This window comes from Schistocerca gregaria, chromosome 1 (assembly GCF_023897955.1).
Source record: "Schistocerca gregaria isolate iqSchGreg1 chromosome 1, iqSchGreg1.2, whole genome shotgun sequence".
Classification (NCBI taxonomy): domain Eukaryota; kingdom Metazoa; phylum Arthropoda; class Insecta; order Orthoptera; family Acrididae; genus Schistocerca; species Schistocerca gregaria.
In genome coordinates, this window is record NC_064920.1 from 1,086,456,997 (window position 1) to 1,086,473,509 (window position 16,513).

Here is a 16,513-nt window from a genome sequence, read left to right on the forward strand (position 1 = left end):
TACTGGAATAGAAGGGAGAACCGATAGAGGTACTCAAGGTACCCTCCGCCACACACCGTCAGGTGGCTTGCGGAGTATGGATGTAGATGTAGAGTAATGCTGAATGTGAATATCTGGACTGCGCGGCCTCCTGGCCCTACTGACAAGGGAACCTCCCCATCGCACCCCCCTCGGATTTAGTTATAAGTTGGCACAGTGGATAGACCTTGAAAAACTGAACACAGATCAATCGAGAAATCAGGAAGAAGTTGTGTGCAACTATGGAAAAAAAGCAAAATATACAAACTGAGTAGTCCATGGGCAACATAGGCAACATCAAGGATGATTTCAGCACAGGAGGGCCGTGGTCTCGTGGTTAGCGTGAGCAACTGCGGAGCGAGAGGTCCATGGTTCAAGTCTTCTCTCGAGCGAAAAGTTTACTTACTTTATTTCTGCAAAGTTATGATCCGTTCGTTCATTGACGTCTCTGTTCACTGTAATAAGTTTAGTGTCTGTGTTTTGCGACCGCACCGCAAAACCGCGCGATTAGTAGACAAAAGGACGTGCCTCTCCAATGGGAACCGAAAACATTTGATCCACGAAAACACGTCTGATATATTCTATACGACACTGGTGACGGCTTGTGCGTCACATGACAATAATATGTTGTCGACCCACCTAACTTGTACACTGGGCGAATGGGTAAAAAGATTCTTCTACCTTGCCCGATTTAGGTTTTCTTGTGGATGTGATAATCACTCCCAAAAAAGTGATGAAAACATAAGAGTGTGTCACATAAACTGCAACAAATGAATGCAACAGTTTCACAGTCGCACAGTTTTTTCTGTGCTCTTCCAAAACATATGTTTTTAACTTTTTCAAATTTTTCGTGTGTAGACCGTCAAATCCTGTATATGACCAAGCAAATCTGAACATGCCCTGGAATTTTGGAGAGCGAAGTTGATTATGTGTGGGTGCCTGAACTCTGATAATTGTCTGCAAATAAAAAATTAAATTTTTCACCCGAGGGAGGACTTGAACCTTTTTTGTGCAACCGTATATGTTTATCTAAATATATTAACAACGATACATTTAAAAAAAGACAGTTTATTCTATTAACCTATTATATTCCTAGTGTTGGTTAATATTACTGTCGTTTTATATGTTTTCGTTTTTATATTTTCGTTTTTCTCTTGTTGTTGTTCCTTAAACCGTCTCTCTCTCTCTCTCTTTTTTTTTTTGAGGGGGTAGACATTGCAGGACAGGCATAACAGTTTATATTTGGCATCGATGCATTGATTTTGAGTTTATGTTTCTGTATGTGATGCACTTGTGATGCCACAGGCATATTGTGTATTCTGGTTTGATCTCTTCCTCTAGTTACACTATTAAGTGGGGTAGTATGAGGGAAACGTCAACATGATAGGTGGAGCAGAAGTGGAAGAAACTTTTTTACATATACTACAGAATATACCTAAATTGAAAAAGAGAGAAAATTTTGTCATACTACATAAGAGAAGCAGAAAGGAGAGTGTGAGTAATCATTAGAATTTTATAGGCACAAAGTAAAGGAAATCATTAAAAAATATATAATAATAATAATGATGAGTAGTTGGCACTTTCCACTAACAAGGGAATCTCCCCATCGAACCCCCCTCAGGTTTAGTTATAAGTTGGCATAGTGGATAGCCCTTGAAAAACGGAGCACAGATCAATCGAGAAAACAGGAAGAAGTTGTGTGGAACTATGAAAAAATAAGCAAAATATACAAACTGAGTAGTCCATGTGCAAGATAGGCCACATCAAGGAGAGCGTCAGATAAGGAGCGCCGTGGTCCCGTTGTTAACGTGAGCAGCTGTGGAACGAGAGGACCTTCGTTCATGTCCTCCCTCGAGTGAAAAGTTTACTTTTTTTAATCTTCCCAAAGTTATGATCTGTCCGTTCGTTCATTGACTTCTCTGTTCACTGTAATAAGTTTAGTGTCTGTGTTTTGCGGCCGCACCACAAAACCGTGCGATTAGTAGACGAAAGGACGTGCCTCTCCAACGGGAACTGAAAACAGTTGATCGCAAGGTCATAGGTCAACCGATTCCTCCACAGGAAAACACGTCTGATATATTCTATACGAAACTGGTGACGGCATGTGCTTCACCTGACAGGAATATGTTGTCGACCCACCTAACTTGTACACTTGGCGAATGGGTAAAAAGATTCTTCTACCTTGCCCGATTTAGGTTTTCTTGTGGATGTGATAATCACTCCCAAAAAAAGTGATGAAAACATAACGGACGGACAGATAATAATTGTCTGACAATAAAAAATTAAACTTTTCACGCGAGGGAATACTTGAACCAAGGACCTCCCATTCCACAGCCGCTCACGCTAACCACGGGACCACGGCGCTCCTTCACTCACACTCTCCTTGATGTTGCCTATCTTGCGCATGGACTACTCAGTTTGTATACTTCGCTTATTTTTTTCATAGTTGCACACAACTTCTTCCTGTTTTCTCGATTGATCTGTCTTCAGTTTTTCGAGGCCTATCCATTGTGCCAACTTATATCTAAATCTGAGGGGGGTGCGATGTGGAGGTTCCCTTGTGAGGCGCCAGAGGCGGTGGTCCACCGGCCGCGCGGTGCTCCCTCTCTCATTCTGCGTGGTGTCTGTTTGTTCTATATCGTGTCTCCCTACCACTTTCGCGCAACGACGCTCTGAGCGTGTTTTTTTTAGGGAATTGACTAGTTTGAACCTGGGACCTGTTGCTGGTAAGGAGACGCCAGACCACACATGGCATGTAGAGTTCAGAAGAGTTCAGTGAGACTAGCGATGATATAACCAAATACTTAATTATTTCAGCGTGAGCTCCACTGCACTCCCTGTAAAAGAATCTTAATACTGACTAAATTTAGTGGAAGGGGTTCAAGGCTTTCCTATTTTTAGTTAGCTGGTAAAATAACGTCGAAAAAGCAGCTAAGTTTACCATTGGAAATTTTGTTCTACTCACAAAACATTCTTTATAAATTGCACTATTGATAAAAGGAAATATTTTAATACAGGATGGTAAAAACCAATTGCCTTCAACAAAAATGTGAACGAATATTCCCTGAATGGGTTTCCAAGTTCTACAATGGATCGAAGAATGACCTATGCCATATCACATCTATAATCTAGGTTTAAATTAAGTTTCACAAAAGAGAAAACTATCAAAATGGTGTACAGTGACCCTCAATTATCTTTAATTACTTATCTAACTTGTCGTAAATTACAGTGGCTGATGTGGCTTCTCAATAACTATATAACAGACAAATCATCGCGTTTCAGATTTTTACTTCAAGTGGCAAATGTGAACACCTTGAGCTTTAATTGACGATCGACACTAGTATTACGCAAAAAGAGGGTGTAACAGATGAGTCTTCTGCAGTTCTGAGTGAAACCTTATGCGCTCAAAAATGCGGCATCGCGTGCGTTCATTACCTTGTCGGTGTTTAGGCAGCGTCAGGGCAGCGGCGGGCAGCACAGCTCCGCTCACCTCGCCATCTCGGAAGCAACTCTCCTCTAACTTCTCCTTACTACATTTACCGAAGTTGGTTTTAAAAGAAACTATCTGGCTGTGTTTTCATCTGACCAATCAGGGTCTCAATGTTAACCTTAAGCTCCGCCTACAAAAATTATCAGAATGAGATTTTCGCTCTGCAGAGTGAAAATCTCATTCTGGAAACATCCCCCAGGCTGTGGCTAAGCCATGTCTCCGCAATATCCTTTCTTTCAGGAGTGCTAGTTCTGCAAGGTTCGCAGGAGAGCTTCTGTAAAGTTTGGAAGGTAGGAGACGGATACTGGCAGAAGTAAAGCTGTGAGTACCGGGCGTGAGTCGTGCTTCGGTAGCTCGGATGGTGGAGCACTTGCCCGCGAAAGGCAAAGGTCCCGAGTTCGAGTCTCGGTCGGGCACACAGTTTTAATCTGCCAGGAAGTTACAAAAATTATGTCTATCCAATGAGAAACGTTACACTTTTCGTGGTGGGGCAATGTTTTTAAAGTTTGCAACGTAACAGAGACGCGAAAAAGTCTCACGCTAAAACTTGCAGCTGGTGTGGCCCTTTTACCGTTATCGTAAGATCTATACTGTTCTTGTGGAGAGCTCTAGTTTTTAACATGGGCTGGGGGATGGTCCTAGCGGTTAGCTGGCGACGTGGGTGTCCGTCCCTTATCGTAGGGCCTTCCAGCTTAACACGGTTCTGCTCTCGGCTTCTGTTCTCGTTTCTCCCCTCGGAAGTGCGTCTGTCTCACGGCGGCGAAGGTATGACGTGCATTTACTCTGTGGTATTCCATTTGCTCACTCGTTACTCGTATTACTTTGGTTAATTTAACGTCACGATTTATCCGGAGCTATGTGACATACTACTGGATTTGCTTATCGTGTCAGGGTTTCCATGGAGGGTGTTGGATTTGCCTGACACCTTACAACTCACCTGGTGCTGGTCGGACGAGGTGACGAGGTAGGCGTCGAGCAGGTGCCTGGGGTCCCGCATGAGGCTGCGCAGCCTGCGCACGCGCGCCTCGGTGGCCACCCTGGCGGCCGGCTGCGGGTCCTCTGCAGTCGCGGGGCACGCCCGCCGCCGCACCCAGTCGGGCGCCGTGTCAGCCCCTGCCGGCCGGAACCCGCAACACGCACCTGCGGGCAACGGACGCAGTTCGCTCGTCAGCAGCGTCCCAACTGAGCGCACCCACTACACGGCTGGCTACAGAGCCTGTATAGCGGGAAAGTGGCCAACCGAACGATGCGGCGGCCATTTTCCTGCCGGACTGCGGGCGCGACTTTTAAATGGCCAGTAGTGGAGTACACACTCACCGAATCAAAAGCACCACACCATGTGGCGAAATGCCTTTCTTTACAGCTATAATATACTCATAGTAGCCATGTATGGAAGTGAAACATGGACAATAACTAGTCTGGACAAGAAGAGAATAGAAGCTTTCGAAATGTGGTGCTACAAAAGAATGCTGAAGATTAGATGGGTAGATCACGTAACTAATGAGGAGGTATTGAATAGGATTGGGGAGAAGAGAAGTTTGTGGCACAACTTGACTAGAAGAAGGGATCGGTTGGTAGGACATGTTTTGAGGCATCAAGGGATCACAAATTTAGCATTGGAGGGCAGCGTGGAGGGTAAAAATCGTAGAGGGAGACCAAGAGATGAATACACTAAGCAGATTCAGAAGGATGTAGGTTGCAGTAGGTACTGGAAGATGAAGCAGCTTGCACAGGATAGAGTAGCATGGAGAGCTGCATCAAACCAGTCTCAGGACTGAAGACAACAACAACAACAACAACAGTAGCCTACCATGTACAGCACAGGAAAATTTCATACAGATGAATGAAAGTCGTAAGCAGTTGTTTACTTGTGACATGCAAAAAGTGTGAGACGTATTAGTACTTCTTGTCACGTCTTCAAACTTTTCGCATGTCACAAATAAACAACTGCTTACGACGTTCTTTTACTGAATACCTCTCGTAGATAACAAACGAAAAAGATTACAAAAATCAGATAATGTTAAATGTAGGCTACTGTAATAACGACCAAATACAAGGTGCATTCAAGTTCTAAGGCCTCAGATTTTTTTTTCTAATTAACTACTCACCAGAAATCGATGAAACTGGCGTTACTTCTCGACGTAATCGCCCTGCAGACGTACACATTTTTCACAAAGCTGACGCCATGATTCCATGGCAGAGCCGAAGGCTTCTTTAGGAGTCTGTTTTGACCACTGGAAAATCGCTGAGGCAATAGCAGCATGGCTGGTGAATGTGCGGTCACGGAGAGTGTCTTTCATTGTTGGAAAAAGCCAAAAGTCACTAGGATCCAGGTCAGGTGAGTAGGGAGCATGAGGAATCACTCCAAAGTTGTTATCACGAAGAAACTGTTGCGTAACGTTAGCTCGATGTGCGGGTGCGTTGTTTTGGTGAAACAGCACACACACAGCCCTTCCCGGACGTTTTTGTTGCAGTGCAGTAAGGAATTTGTTCTTCAAAACATTTTCATAGGATGCACCTGTTACAGTAGTGCCCTTTGTAACGCAATGGGTAAGGATTACGCCCTCGCTGTCCCAGAACATGGACACCATCATTTTTTCAGCACTGGTGGTTACCCGAAATTTTTTTGGTGGCGGTGAATCTGTGTGCTTCCATTGAGCTGACTGGCGCTTTGTTTCTGGATTGAAAAATGGCATCCACGTCTCATCCACTGTCACAACCGACGAAAAGAAAGTCCCATTCGTGCTGTCGTTGCGCGTTAACATTGCTTGGCAACATGCCACACGGGCAGCCGTGTGGTCGTCCGTCAGCATTCGTGGCACCCACCTGGATGACACTTTTCGCATTTTCAGGTCGTCATGCAGGATTGTGTCCACAGAACCCACAGAAATGCTGACTCTGGAGGCGATCTGTTCAACAGTCATTCGGCGATCCCCCAAAACAATTCTCTCCACTTTCTCGATCATGTCGTCAGACCGGCTTGTGCGAGCCCGAGGTTGTTTCGGTTTGTTGTCACACGATGTTCTGCCTTCATTAAACTGTCGCACCCACGAACGCACTTTCGACACATCCATAACTCCATCACCACATGTCTCCTTCAACCGTCGATGAATTTCAGTTGGTTTAACACCACGCAAATTCAGAAAATGAATGATTGCACGCTGTTCAAGTAAGGAAAACGTCGCCATTTTAAGTCAGGCAATAATACTGAAACCAAAATAATGCCTGTTGTTCTGATTCGGAACGATTGAGCATGGCACAACAATTACAGGAACTTTCCGTTTCCAGCAAGGACTGTCAGATATTGGCATCAGAAAAGCTTGAGATGCTCTCAGTATGCACAAACTGTTAAAGAAATAAGAGCTTAAAAATGCAGTAAATTGTGATAGGCCTACCTGTTTTGTGTGACTAAAAATATTTAAAAAGACTGCGAAATCCACCTTCGCCTCTATTGGAACAACCAAATGCAGCACAACCTGGCATCGTTTACGAACGTCTGCAGAACGAATTACAGATGTCGAAAACAATACTGTATAATTACTAACGTGTTTAATTCAAACATGTAGGCCTACCGACTTCATCAAAGAACGATTCATTATTTCAATTAGTATTTAAGATCGCAAACGCTGATTACGTACTAAAAACGATATACAACTAAATCAAATATGCATGCACAATGCATAACAAGTCTCTCAAAAATTCAAACACCTTTTAATCGTTTCCAAAAGTTCTCTGAACTTCAATTCAATTCAAATGCACGGCGAACATAGGAAGCGCGAGAGACGTTTGGGAGAAAAATGGCGCCAAAGCTAATCAACCAATCACGAGCAACTTCACGTATGGCCACTCCCTCCCTATACAGGCTCTCTAGGCTGCGCCAGGTCTCAAGCACGTACATACACTCGTGCACAGCCGGCCGGTGTGGCCGAGCGGTTCTAGGGGCTACAATCTGAAACCGCGCGACCGCTACGGTCGCAGGTTCGAATCTCGCCTCGGGCATGGAGGTGTGGTATGTCCTTAGGTTCGTTAGGTTTAAGTAGTTCTAAGTTCTAGGAGACTGATGACCTCAGATGTTAAGTCCCATATAGCTAAGAGCCATTTGAACACTAATGCTCATAAATTAAAGATAATTGCAGAATGTGGTGCCACACAACGTGTATTGTTGTTGTGGTCTTCAGTCCTGAGACTGGTTTGATGCAGCTCTCCATGCTACTGTATCCTCTGCAAGCTTCTTCATCTCCAAGTACCTACTGGAGCCTACATCCTTCTGAACCTGCTTAGTGTATTCATCTCTTGGTCTCCCTCTACGAATTTTACCCTCCACGCTGCCCCCCAATACTAAATTGGTGATCCCTCGATGTCTCAGAACATGTCCCACCAACCGATCCCTTCTTCTAGTCAAGTTGTGCCACAAGCTCCTCTTCTCCCCAATTCTATTCAATACCTCCTCATTAGTTATCTGATCTACCCATCTAATCTTCAGCATTCTTCTGTAGCACCACATTTCGAAAGCTTCTATTCTCTTCTTGTCTAAACTATTTATCGTCCACGTTTCACTTCCATACGTGGCTACACTCCATACAAATACTTTCAGAAACGACTTCCTGGCATTTAAATGTATACTCGATGTTAACAAATTTTTATTCTTCAGAAACGCTTTCCTTGCCATTGCCAGTCTACATTTTATATCTTCTCTACTTCGACCATGATCAGTTTATTTGCTCCCCAAATAGCAAAACACTCTTACTACTTTAAGTGTCTCATTTCCTAATCTAATTCCCTCAGCATCACCCGACTGAATTCGACTACATTCCATTACCCTCGTTTTGCTTTTGTTGATGTTCATCTTATACCCTACTTTCAAGACACTGTCCATTCCGTTCAGTTGCCCTTCCAAGTCCTTTGATGTCTCTGACAGAATTACAATGTCATCGGCGAACCTCAAAGTTTTTATTTCTTCTCCATGGATTTTAATACCTACTCCGAATTTTTCTTTTGTTTCTTTTACTGCTTGCTCAATATACAGATTGAACAACAACGGGGATAGGCTACAACCCTGTCTCACTCCCTTCCCAACCACTGCTTTCCTTTCGTACCCCTCGACTCTTATAACTGGTCTGGCACAACGTGGCACTACACAAAACTTGCGCTAATAGCATAGGCACATAGGAACACACACGACACAGATATGTAAGTCCACGGTTCTGGTGATAAGTTGAGAAAACCGCCCCGAAACACTTGTACACAGGCCTCACAACGGGTTGGCACATTCTCGATCAGGTGGTCGAGCGGCTGCTTGGGTATAGCGTCCCATACTTGCACCACTGCCTGTCGGAGCTCTTTTAGTGTCCTAGGGGTTTGAAGACGTGCAGCAATACGTCGACCGAGAGCATCCCAGATGTGTTAGATGGGGTTTAAGTCTGGAGAACAGGCAGGCCACTCCATTCGCCTGAGATCTTCTGTTTCAGGGTACTCCTCCACGGTAGCAGCTCGGTGAGGCCGTGCGTTATCATCCATCAGGAGGAAGGTGGGACCCACTGCACCTGTGAAAAGGCGGACATACTGGTGCAAAATTGACGTCCCGATACGCCAGACCTGTTACAGTTCCTCTGTCAAAGACATGCAAGGGCGTACGTGCACCAATCATAATCCCATCCCACACCATCAAACCACGACCTCCATACAGGTCCCTTTCAAGGACATTAAGGGGTTGGAATCTGGCTCGTGGTTCACGCCAGATGAAAATCCGGCGAGAATCACTGTTCAGACTATATCTGGACTCGTCTGTGAACATAACCTGGGACCACGGTTCCAATCACCATGTACTGTGTTCTTGACACTAGGCTTTACGGGCTCTCCTGTGACCAGGTGTCTGTGGAAAACACCTTGTAGGTCTCCGGGAGAACAAACCATGTCTTTTCAGTCGTCTGTAGGCTGTGTGTCTGGAGACAACTGTTCCAGTGGCTGCAGTAAGGTCCCGAACAAGGCTACCTGCAGTTTCCCGTGGCCAACTGCGGCCACTGATGGTGAGATATCGGTCTTCTTGTGGTGTTTTACACTGTAGACGCCCCGTACTGTAGCGCCTGGACACGTTTCCTGTCTGCTGGAATCGTTGCCATAATTTTAAGAACACACTTACTCGCTGCACCGTACTCTGACATGCACCAACACACCTCTGCGTAGGTGGATTGCTGCCAACCCGACCGTGCGACGACCGCAGGGCAAATGCACCGCATGGTCATACCCCGAGGTGACTTAAACCCGCAAAACGCCCACCAGAGAGTTTTTTCACCATGTACCAGCATTAGCCTTAATTCATGAGCATGAGTGTAGATAACTTTGTGGGCAGTGGCGGACACACATGGGGAGCACGCCGGGCGACGCACCCCACCCCCACCCCCACCCGCCCTGCGGGGCCGTCAGCATTGTCAGCTGCACCGCCCCTGCCAGTCAGCCGCACGCTATTCGTTCGTTTCTTTCGTCAGTCGACTCGACTGAATCGAGTTATTGAGTAGTTGTACCTTCCTATGTTGCACGTGCGCCAGCGTCATCCTATTTTATACGTTTCTGTCTGGCACACAGATAGCTAAGAAGTACCTTCGAGAAAAGTCGCGGCCGATCTAGTGATCTCGATACGTTATCCTGTCTGGCATTTGCTCGAGAAAAGTCGCGAATATTCTACTATTTTCTTGTACAGAGAACTTCCGATACGTAGCGTTATAAATACGGACTATTCGCCGAATAGAAAGCTAGTTTACATTTAGAAGTAGAAATATTAAGAATGAAGAATAAATAAATAAAAAGACCTAATTGTAGCAAGTGCAAGTGTGAAAGTTGGTCAAGAGTGAAAGTGATCAGTTGTTTGTGAAGTATTAATAATAGTAATTCATAATAATTTCTCAGTGAAAATATTGTTACGAGACTCGTAACTCGTAGTTCGAGTAGGGTATGGGAAACTATTGATGCATGTTTCACCGGTAAATATGATTTCGAGAAGATTCCTGGAAACGCATTGTTACAATAAAGGCCCTCTGTTCGAATGCACTAGTAAGGAACGGAATCGACAATAAAAGTTACACACACACACACACACACACACACACACACACACAGGCGCGCGCTCGCGCGCACAAATTGCCGGATGACGTCATCTTTGCCGTAAGGTACATATTGGCTTGTCGCTTTCATAGTAGGTACAGTACTGACCATTAGAATTGCTACACTACGAAGATGACGTGCTACAGACGCGAAATTTAACCGACAGGAAGAAGATGCTGTGATACGCAAATGATTAGCTTTTTCAGAGTATTCACACAAGGTTGGCACCGGTGGCGCCAACTGCAATGTGCAGACATGAGGAAAGTTTCCAACCGATTTCTCATACACAAACACCATTTGACCGGCGTTGCCTGGTGAAACGTTGTTGTGATTCCTCGTGTAAGGAGGAGAAAGGCATACCATCACGTTTCCGACTTTGATAAAGGTCGGAGGATTGTAGCCGATCGCGATTGCGGTTTATCGTATCGCGACATTGCTGCTCGCGTTGGCCGAGATCCAATGACCGTTAGCAGAAAATGGAATCGGTGGGTTCAGGAGGGTAATACGGAATGCCGTGTTGGATTCCAAGGGCCTCGTATCACCCTTGACGCTGCATCACCTCTTGTTCGCATTGACGGCACTTTGAACAGTGGACGCTACATTTCAGATGTGTTACGACCCGTGGCTCTACCCTTCATTCGATCCCTGCAAAACGTTACATTTCAGCAGGATAATGCACGACCGCATGTTGCAGATCCTGTACGGGCTTTTCTGGATACAGAAAATGTTCGACTGCTTCCCTGGGCAGCACATTCTCCAGATATCTCACCAACTGAAAACGTTTGGTAAATGGTGGCCGAGCAACTGGCTCGTCACAATACGCCAGTCACTACTCTTGATGAACTGTGGTATCGTGTTGAAACTGCACGGGCAGCTGTACCTGTACACGCTCTGTTTGACTCAATGCCCAGGCGTATCAAGGCCGTTATTACGGCCAGAGGTGGTTGTTCTGGATACTGATTTGTAAGGATCTATGCACCCAAATTGCGTGAAAATGTAATCACATGTCACTTCTAGTATAATATATTTGTCCAATAAATACCCGTTTATCATCCTCATTTCTTCTTGGTGTAGCACTTTCAATGGCCAGTAGTGTATTTGTTCACACTCCTTAAAATCTGGAAGCGAACATTCTGGCAGCGAATGTTCTCGAAACAACCGAGCCACATATATAAGGGAAGCAGAGTCGCTGCCAGGTACTCAGTTTGAAAGCCACAATCGTCGCAGTAACTTGGAAGTGATAAAAACTGATCAACTGCGATTATTGACTATTACTACAGACTTCAGTCAGTGTTATGCTTAGTGATATTAGAAATACGCGGAGTGTGGCTGTGTGTGTTTTACTGCTAAGTGTACTAGTGTTGCATTTTTCAGTGCGAATAAATTGTTTATTCGAGAATAATTGGCATCTAATTCACCTACATTGTAACAATATAATAGATGAATCGTTATATAATGATAAGAAGAAAAGTAGAAACATCTGAAGATTCCGGCCTCCATTCAGGCGCAGAAACATCATCAGATGTGCAGGCAGAGCCCAGCACTTCGTCGAAACTTCCCCAACAAAGTTCATCGACTGATTCCTTTAATCCCACGGATATTGGCAATTATTTGGGTATATTAGCGTCAAGAAATATTAGTGATGATATAAAACACAAGCTTCTCACAGATCCAAGGAAACTTGAAAAAGGTTATATCTTTTCTACTTCCGACCACAACAAGAGGGGCGGGTTGGAAAGTGCACGATAATCAGTTTGAACAGTATCCATAGCTGGTCTTCTCACAAGTTAAAAGGGGACTTCTTTGCAATAACTGTTCAATTTTTGTCAATAATGAAATGGTTGGAGGAAAGAAATCCATTATTCCCAAGAATAACCAGTAACAAAGTTTGCCAAACGTACTGGTAAAGATGGTGACCTTGAGATCGATTTTCAGCGTCAATAGATGCAAAATTATTTTTGGCGACATGGGACAACTGCGAACTTGAGGTTATAAATCAGTTGTCAAGACAGAGAATGGAAAGCACTAGGGAAAACAGAGACCGGCTTGTAGCTACAGTAAAAACAACCATATTTCGTGGAAAGCAAAATATTTCTCTCCAGGGCCATAGATATGATGCGAGCCTATTAGAAAACGAAAATGATCGTGAAAGTATAGTGAGTACCGAGGGAAATTTTAGAGTTCTTCTAAGATTTAGAATTGACGCTGGAGACTTGTAACTGAAACAATGCTTTGAAACCACTAAAGCGAATGCCACTTGCTTAAGTAAAACAACGTGTAACAAACTTATTTGGTGCTGTGTAACAGTGATGTTATCGAGAGTACTGGAGGAATCGAAGGATTCTCTTTATTACAGCATAATCTTCTATGAGACTACGGATATAGCGTACGTTGCCCAACTGAGTGTAGCTGCAAGATATGTTGATGGTGACGGCAAATTACACGAAAGATTTTTGGGTTTCTTTGACATCCATAAAGACAATGATGGCAGGGGAAACACTGACGATTAACCTCAAGAGAGTCAAGATGAAGAGCGTAACTTTACTGGTGAAGTATTAGGAACTACGATTCTAAGGCGGATGGAAAGCCATCCTCTGACACTGGAGAACTGTGTGGGTATAGGCTGTAATGGTTGCTCAGTTAATATGCCAGAATTGAAAGGCGCTGTGGCTACAATAAAAAAGAAAGCTATCAACGCGCAAGTAGCACCGTGTCGAAGTCATCCGCTCAACCTCGCTGTCTCTCACAGTACAAAGTTACAAGCGTGAGAAATTCATCTGGTGCCATTGAAGAAATAGTATCGTTCTTTACAGCGTCTAGCAAGCAGTTCGCAACATTGAAGAGTCACCTAGAATATCCGCTGCTGTCACACTGTCAGACGAGATGAGTTGAGCGACATGATGCTGTTAATCAATACGCAACTGGTCTTGGAACAGTTCGCAAAGTTCTTAAAGAAATACAGTGTTGGATGGATAGAACAACGACTGCCAAAGCCAATATTCTCCTTCGAGCTCTCTCTGGATGCGAGTTTATCAGCACTCTATTTACACTGAGTGACATTATGAGGATAACATATCCAGTCGGCAAAATCTCAAAACACCCTAGCTTGAAAGTCGCGAGGGAAAAAGTAAAATTAGATTCGACGCTCAAGGTGTACAACGGCATGAGAGCCACTTGGCTCGTAATGCTAAAGAGGCGAAGGCAGTTATGGAAGACTGTACTGAACAGATTTTCGAATGTTGTGCGGGGGCAGTTGAATTTAGTGAAACTACTAATTGTTGTCGTTTATAGGTCCCCTAACTCCGACTCCAGAGCGTTTTTGCTTAAGCTAGAGAGGGTTCTTGATTCACTTTGAAGGAAGTACCAGAAATTAGTTATATGTGGTGACTTGAATATTAATTTTGTGTATGATAGTGCAAGAAAAAGGATGTTGGTAGATCTCCTAAATTCATACGATCTGATGCAGAGTGTGTTTTTTCTAACTAGGGTGCAGGGGAACAGTAGCACAGCCATAGACAATATTTTTATTCATTCTTTATTACTAGATGGGTGCATTCTGTTAGTAAAGGCGTGAATGCTCTTTCAGACCATGATGCACGAACTTTAACACTAAAAGGCATTTTTACTCAAAGAAATGTCATATTTATTCACAAACTATGTAGGAAAGTTAATCCAACGGCAATAGAGAGTTTTTTAAACCTTGCCAAGGAAGAAGAGTGGCAGGATGTTTATAGTGCCGATAACATAGATGATAAATACAATGCTTTCCTTAACACAATTCTCATGCTCTTTGAGAGTTGCTTTCCATTAGAACGTTCTAAACGGGGTACTAGCAGTAATGGACAGCCCGGTTGGCTGACTAGTGAGATAAGGATATCATGTAGAACAAAGCGGGAATTACATCAAAATGTTAGAAGTAGTCACAATCAAGCTACGATGGCCCATTACAAACAGTATTGTAAGGTGCTTAAAAATGTTATTAGCAAGGCAAAAAGTATGTGGTATGCATATAGAATAGCTAATTCACAGGATAAAATTAAAACCATATGGTTAGTTGTGAAGGAAGTGTCTGGTCAGCAGCACAAGGTCGACGATATAAAGACAGTTCGAAGTAAAAATATTTCTGTTACTGATAAATCAGATACATGTACAGTATTTAACAATCATTTTCTGAGCATTACTGGTGAATTAAATAAAAATTTAGTTTCTACAGGGAATCATATGCCTTTCTTGGCAAACGCCTTTCCGAGATTGATGTTTGAAATACTCCTCTGTGATACAGACAAAAGGGAGATTGAGTGAATAATTAAATCACTGAAGACTAAGGTTATGATGAGTGTCTATCAGAATATTAAAGTGCAGTGTTACACATGTTAGCCCTGTATTTAGCCATATTTGTAAGGTTTCCTTTAGGAATGGTCAGTTTCCTGAGCGATTAAAGTACTCAGCAGTGAAGCCGCTTTATAAAAAGGAAAATAAATTTATCACATAGCTGCGAAGCATGAGCATTAGCTACGGGTAACCATATTCCCTATTAACTGTTAAGATATTGTGTAGGAGTGATTCCGGTTTCCTCACACATACTTTCAAACGAGTATAACCGGAATTAGAATGAAATGAACACCCTTAGCTGCTTACAGACGTTGACATACGTCAACGGGGACAGATGAAAATGTGTGCCCCGACCGGGACTCGAACGCGGGATCTCCTGCTTACATAGCAGACGCTCTATCCATCTACTTTTTTAATCTCATTTTTTTCGCTTTTGTTGGTTGCATCTGCTCGGGGCGGACGTCGTAAGACATCCGTTTAAGTTCGTTGTTGATCGATTAACTCAGTTTTTTTATTACAGAGGGCTGCTAACCATCTGACCGAACACGGTCCATCTGAGCCTCAGAGGACACAGAGGATAGCGCGACTGCAGGGACTTACCTCCGGCACGCCTCCCGCGAAACGCACATTCTCAACGTATTGTCCCGCACTACATTCGTAGTGCCCCCGCCCGTTATACTCATTACTCCCGGCGCGTTGCCGATTCCCATAAGAGTTCGGGCGCTGTTTCTGCATTCGCACAGAAGAAGAAGATGGTCAAGTGGCCGGTGAGCCTTAACTACACTCCTCGAAATTGAAATAAGAACACCGTGAATTCATTGTCCCAGGAAGGGGAAACTTTATTGACACATTCCTGGGGTCAGATACATCACATGATCACACTGACAGAACCACAGGCACATAGACACAGGCAACAGAGCATGCACAATGTCGGCAATAGTACAGTGTATATCCACCTTTCGCAGCAATGCAGGCTGCTATTCTCCCATGGAGACGATCGTAGAGATGCTGGATGTAGTCCTGTGGAACGGCTTGCCATGCCATTTCCACCTGGCGCCTCAGCTGGACCAGCGTTCGTGCTGGACGTGCAGACCGCGTGAGACGACGCTTCATCCAGTCCCAAACATGCACAATGGGGGACAGATCCGGAGATCTTGCTGGCCAGGGTAGTTGACTTACACCTTCTAGAGCACGTTGGGTGGCATGGGATACATGCGGACGTGCATTGTCCTGTTGGAACAGCAAGTTCCCTTGCCGGTCTAGGAATGGTAGAACGATGGATTCGATTACGGTTTGGATGTACCGTGCACTATTCAGTGTCCCCTCGACGATCACCAGAGGTGTACAGCCAGTGTAGGAGATCGCTCCCCACAGGCCTTTGATTGTGTAAATCATGGAATTCTTTTAGATAAGCTAAATCATTATGGTTTGAGTGGGGCAGTGCACAAATGGTTTAATTCATACTTAACTGGAAGAATGCAGAAAGTTGAAATAAGTGGTTCGTGTAATGTTAAAACAGCTGATTCCTCAAACTGGGGTGCTATCAAGCACGGGGTCCCACAGGGTTCGGTCTTA

The 16,513-nt window shown here is 44.2% G+C and overlaps 1 protein-coding gene across 2 annotated transcripts in view; it reads right to left on the reverse strand.

The window, feature by feature from the left end:
* LOC126281933 (xaa-Pro aminopeptidase 1-like) overlaps positions 1 to 16,513 on the reverse strand; it is a 322,109-nt gene that overhangs the window by 68,241 nt on the left and 237,355 nt on the right. For both annotated transcript variants that reach the window (XR_007551312.1, XM_049981279.1), the window contains exon 2: positions 4,446 to 4,648. Coding sequence is in view for 1 of the 2 variants with exons in the window: in XM_049981279.1 (XP_049837236.1) it covers positions 4,446 to 4,648 (203 nt within the window). In the remaining variant the exon portion in view is untranslated. The remainder of the gene's footprint in view (positions 1 to 4,445; positions 4,649 to 16,513) is intronic.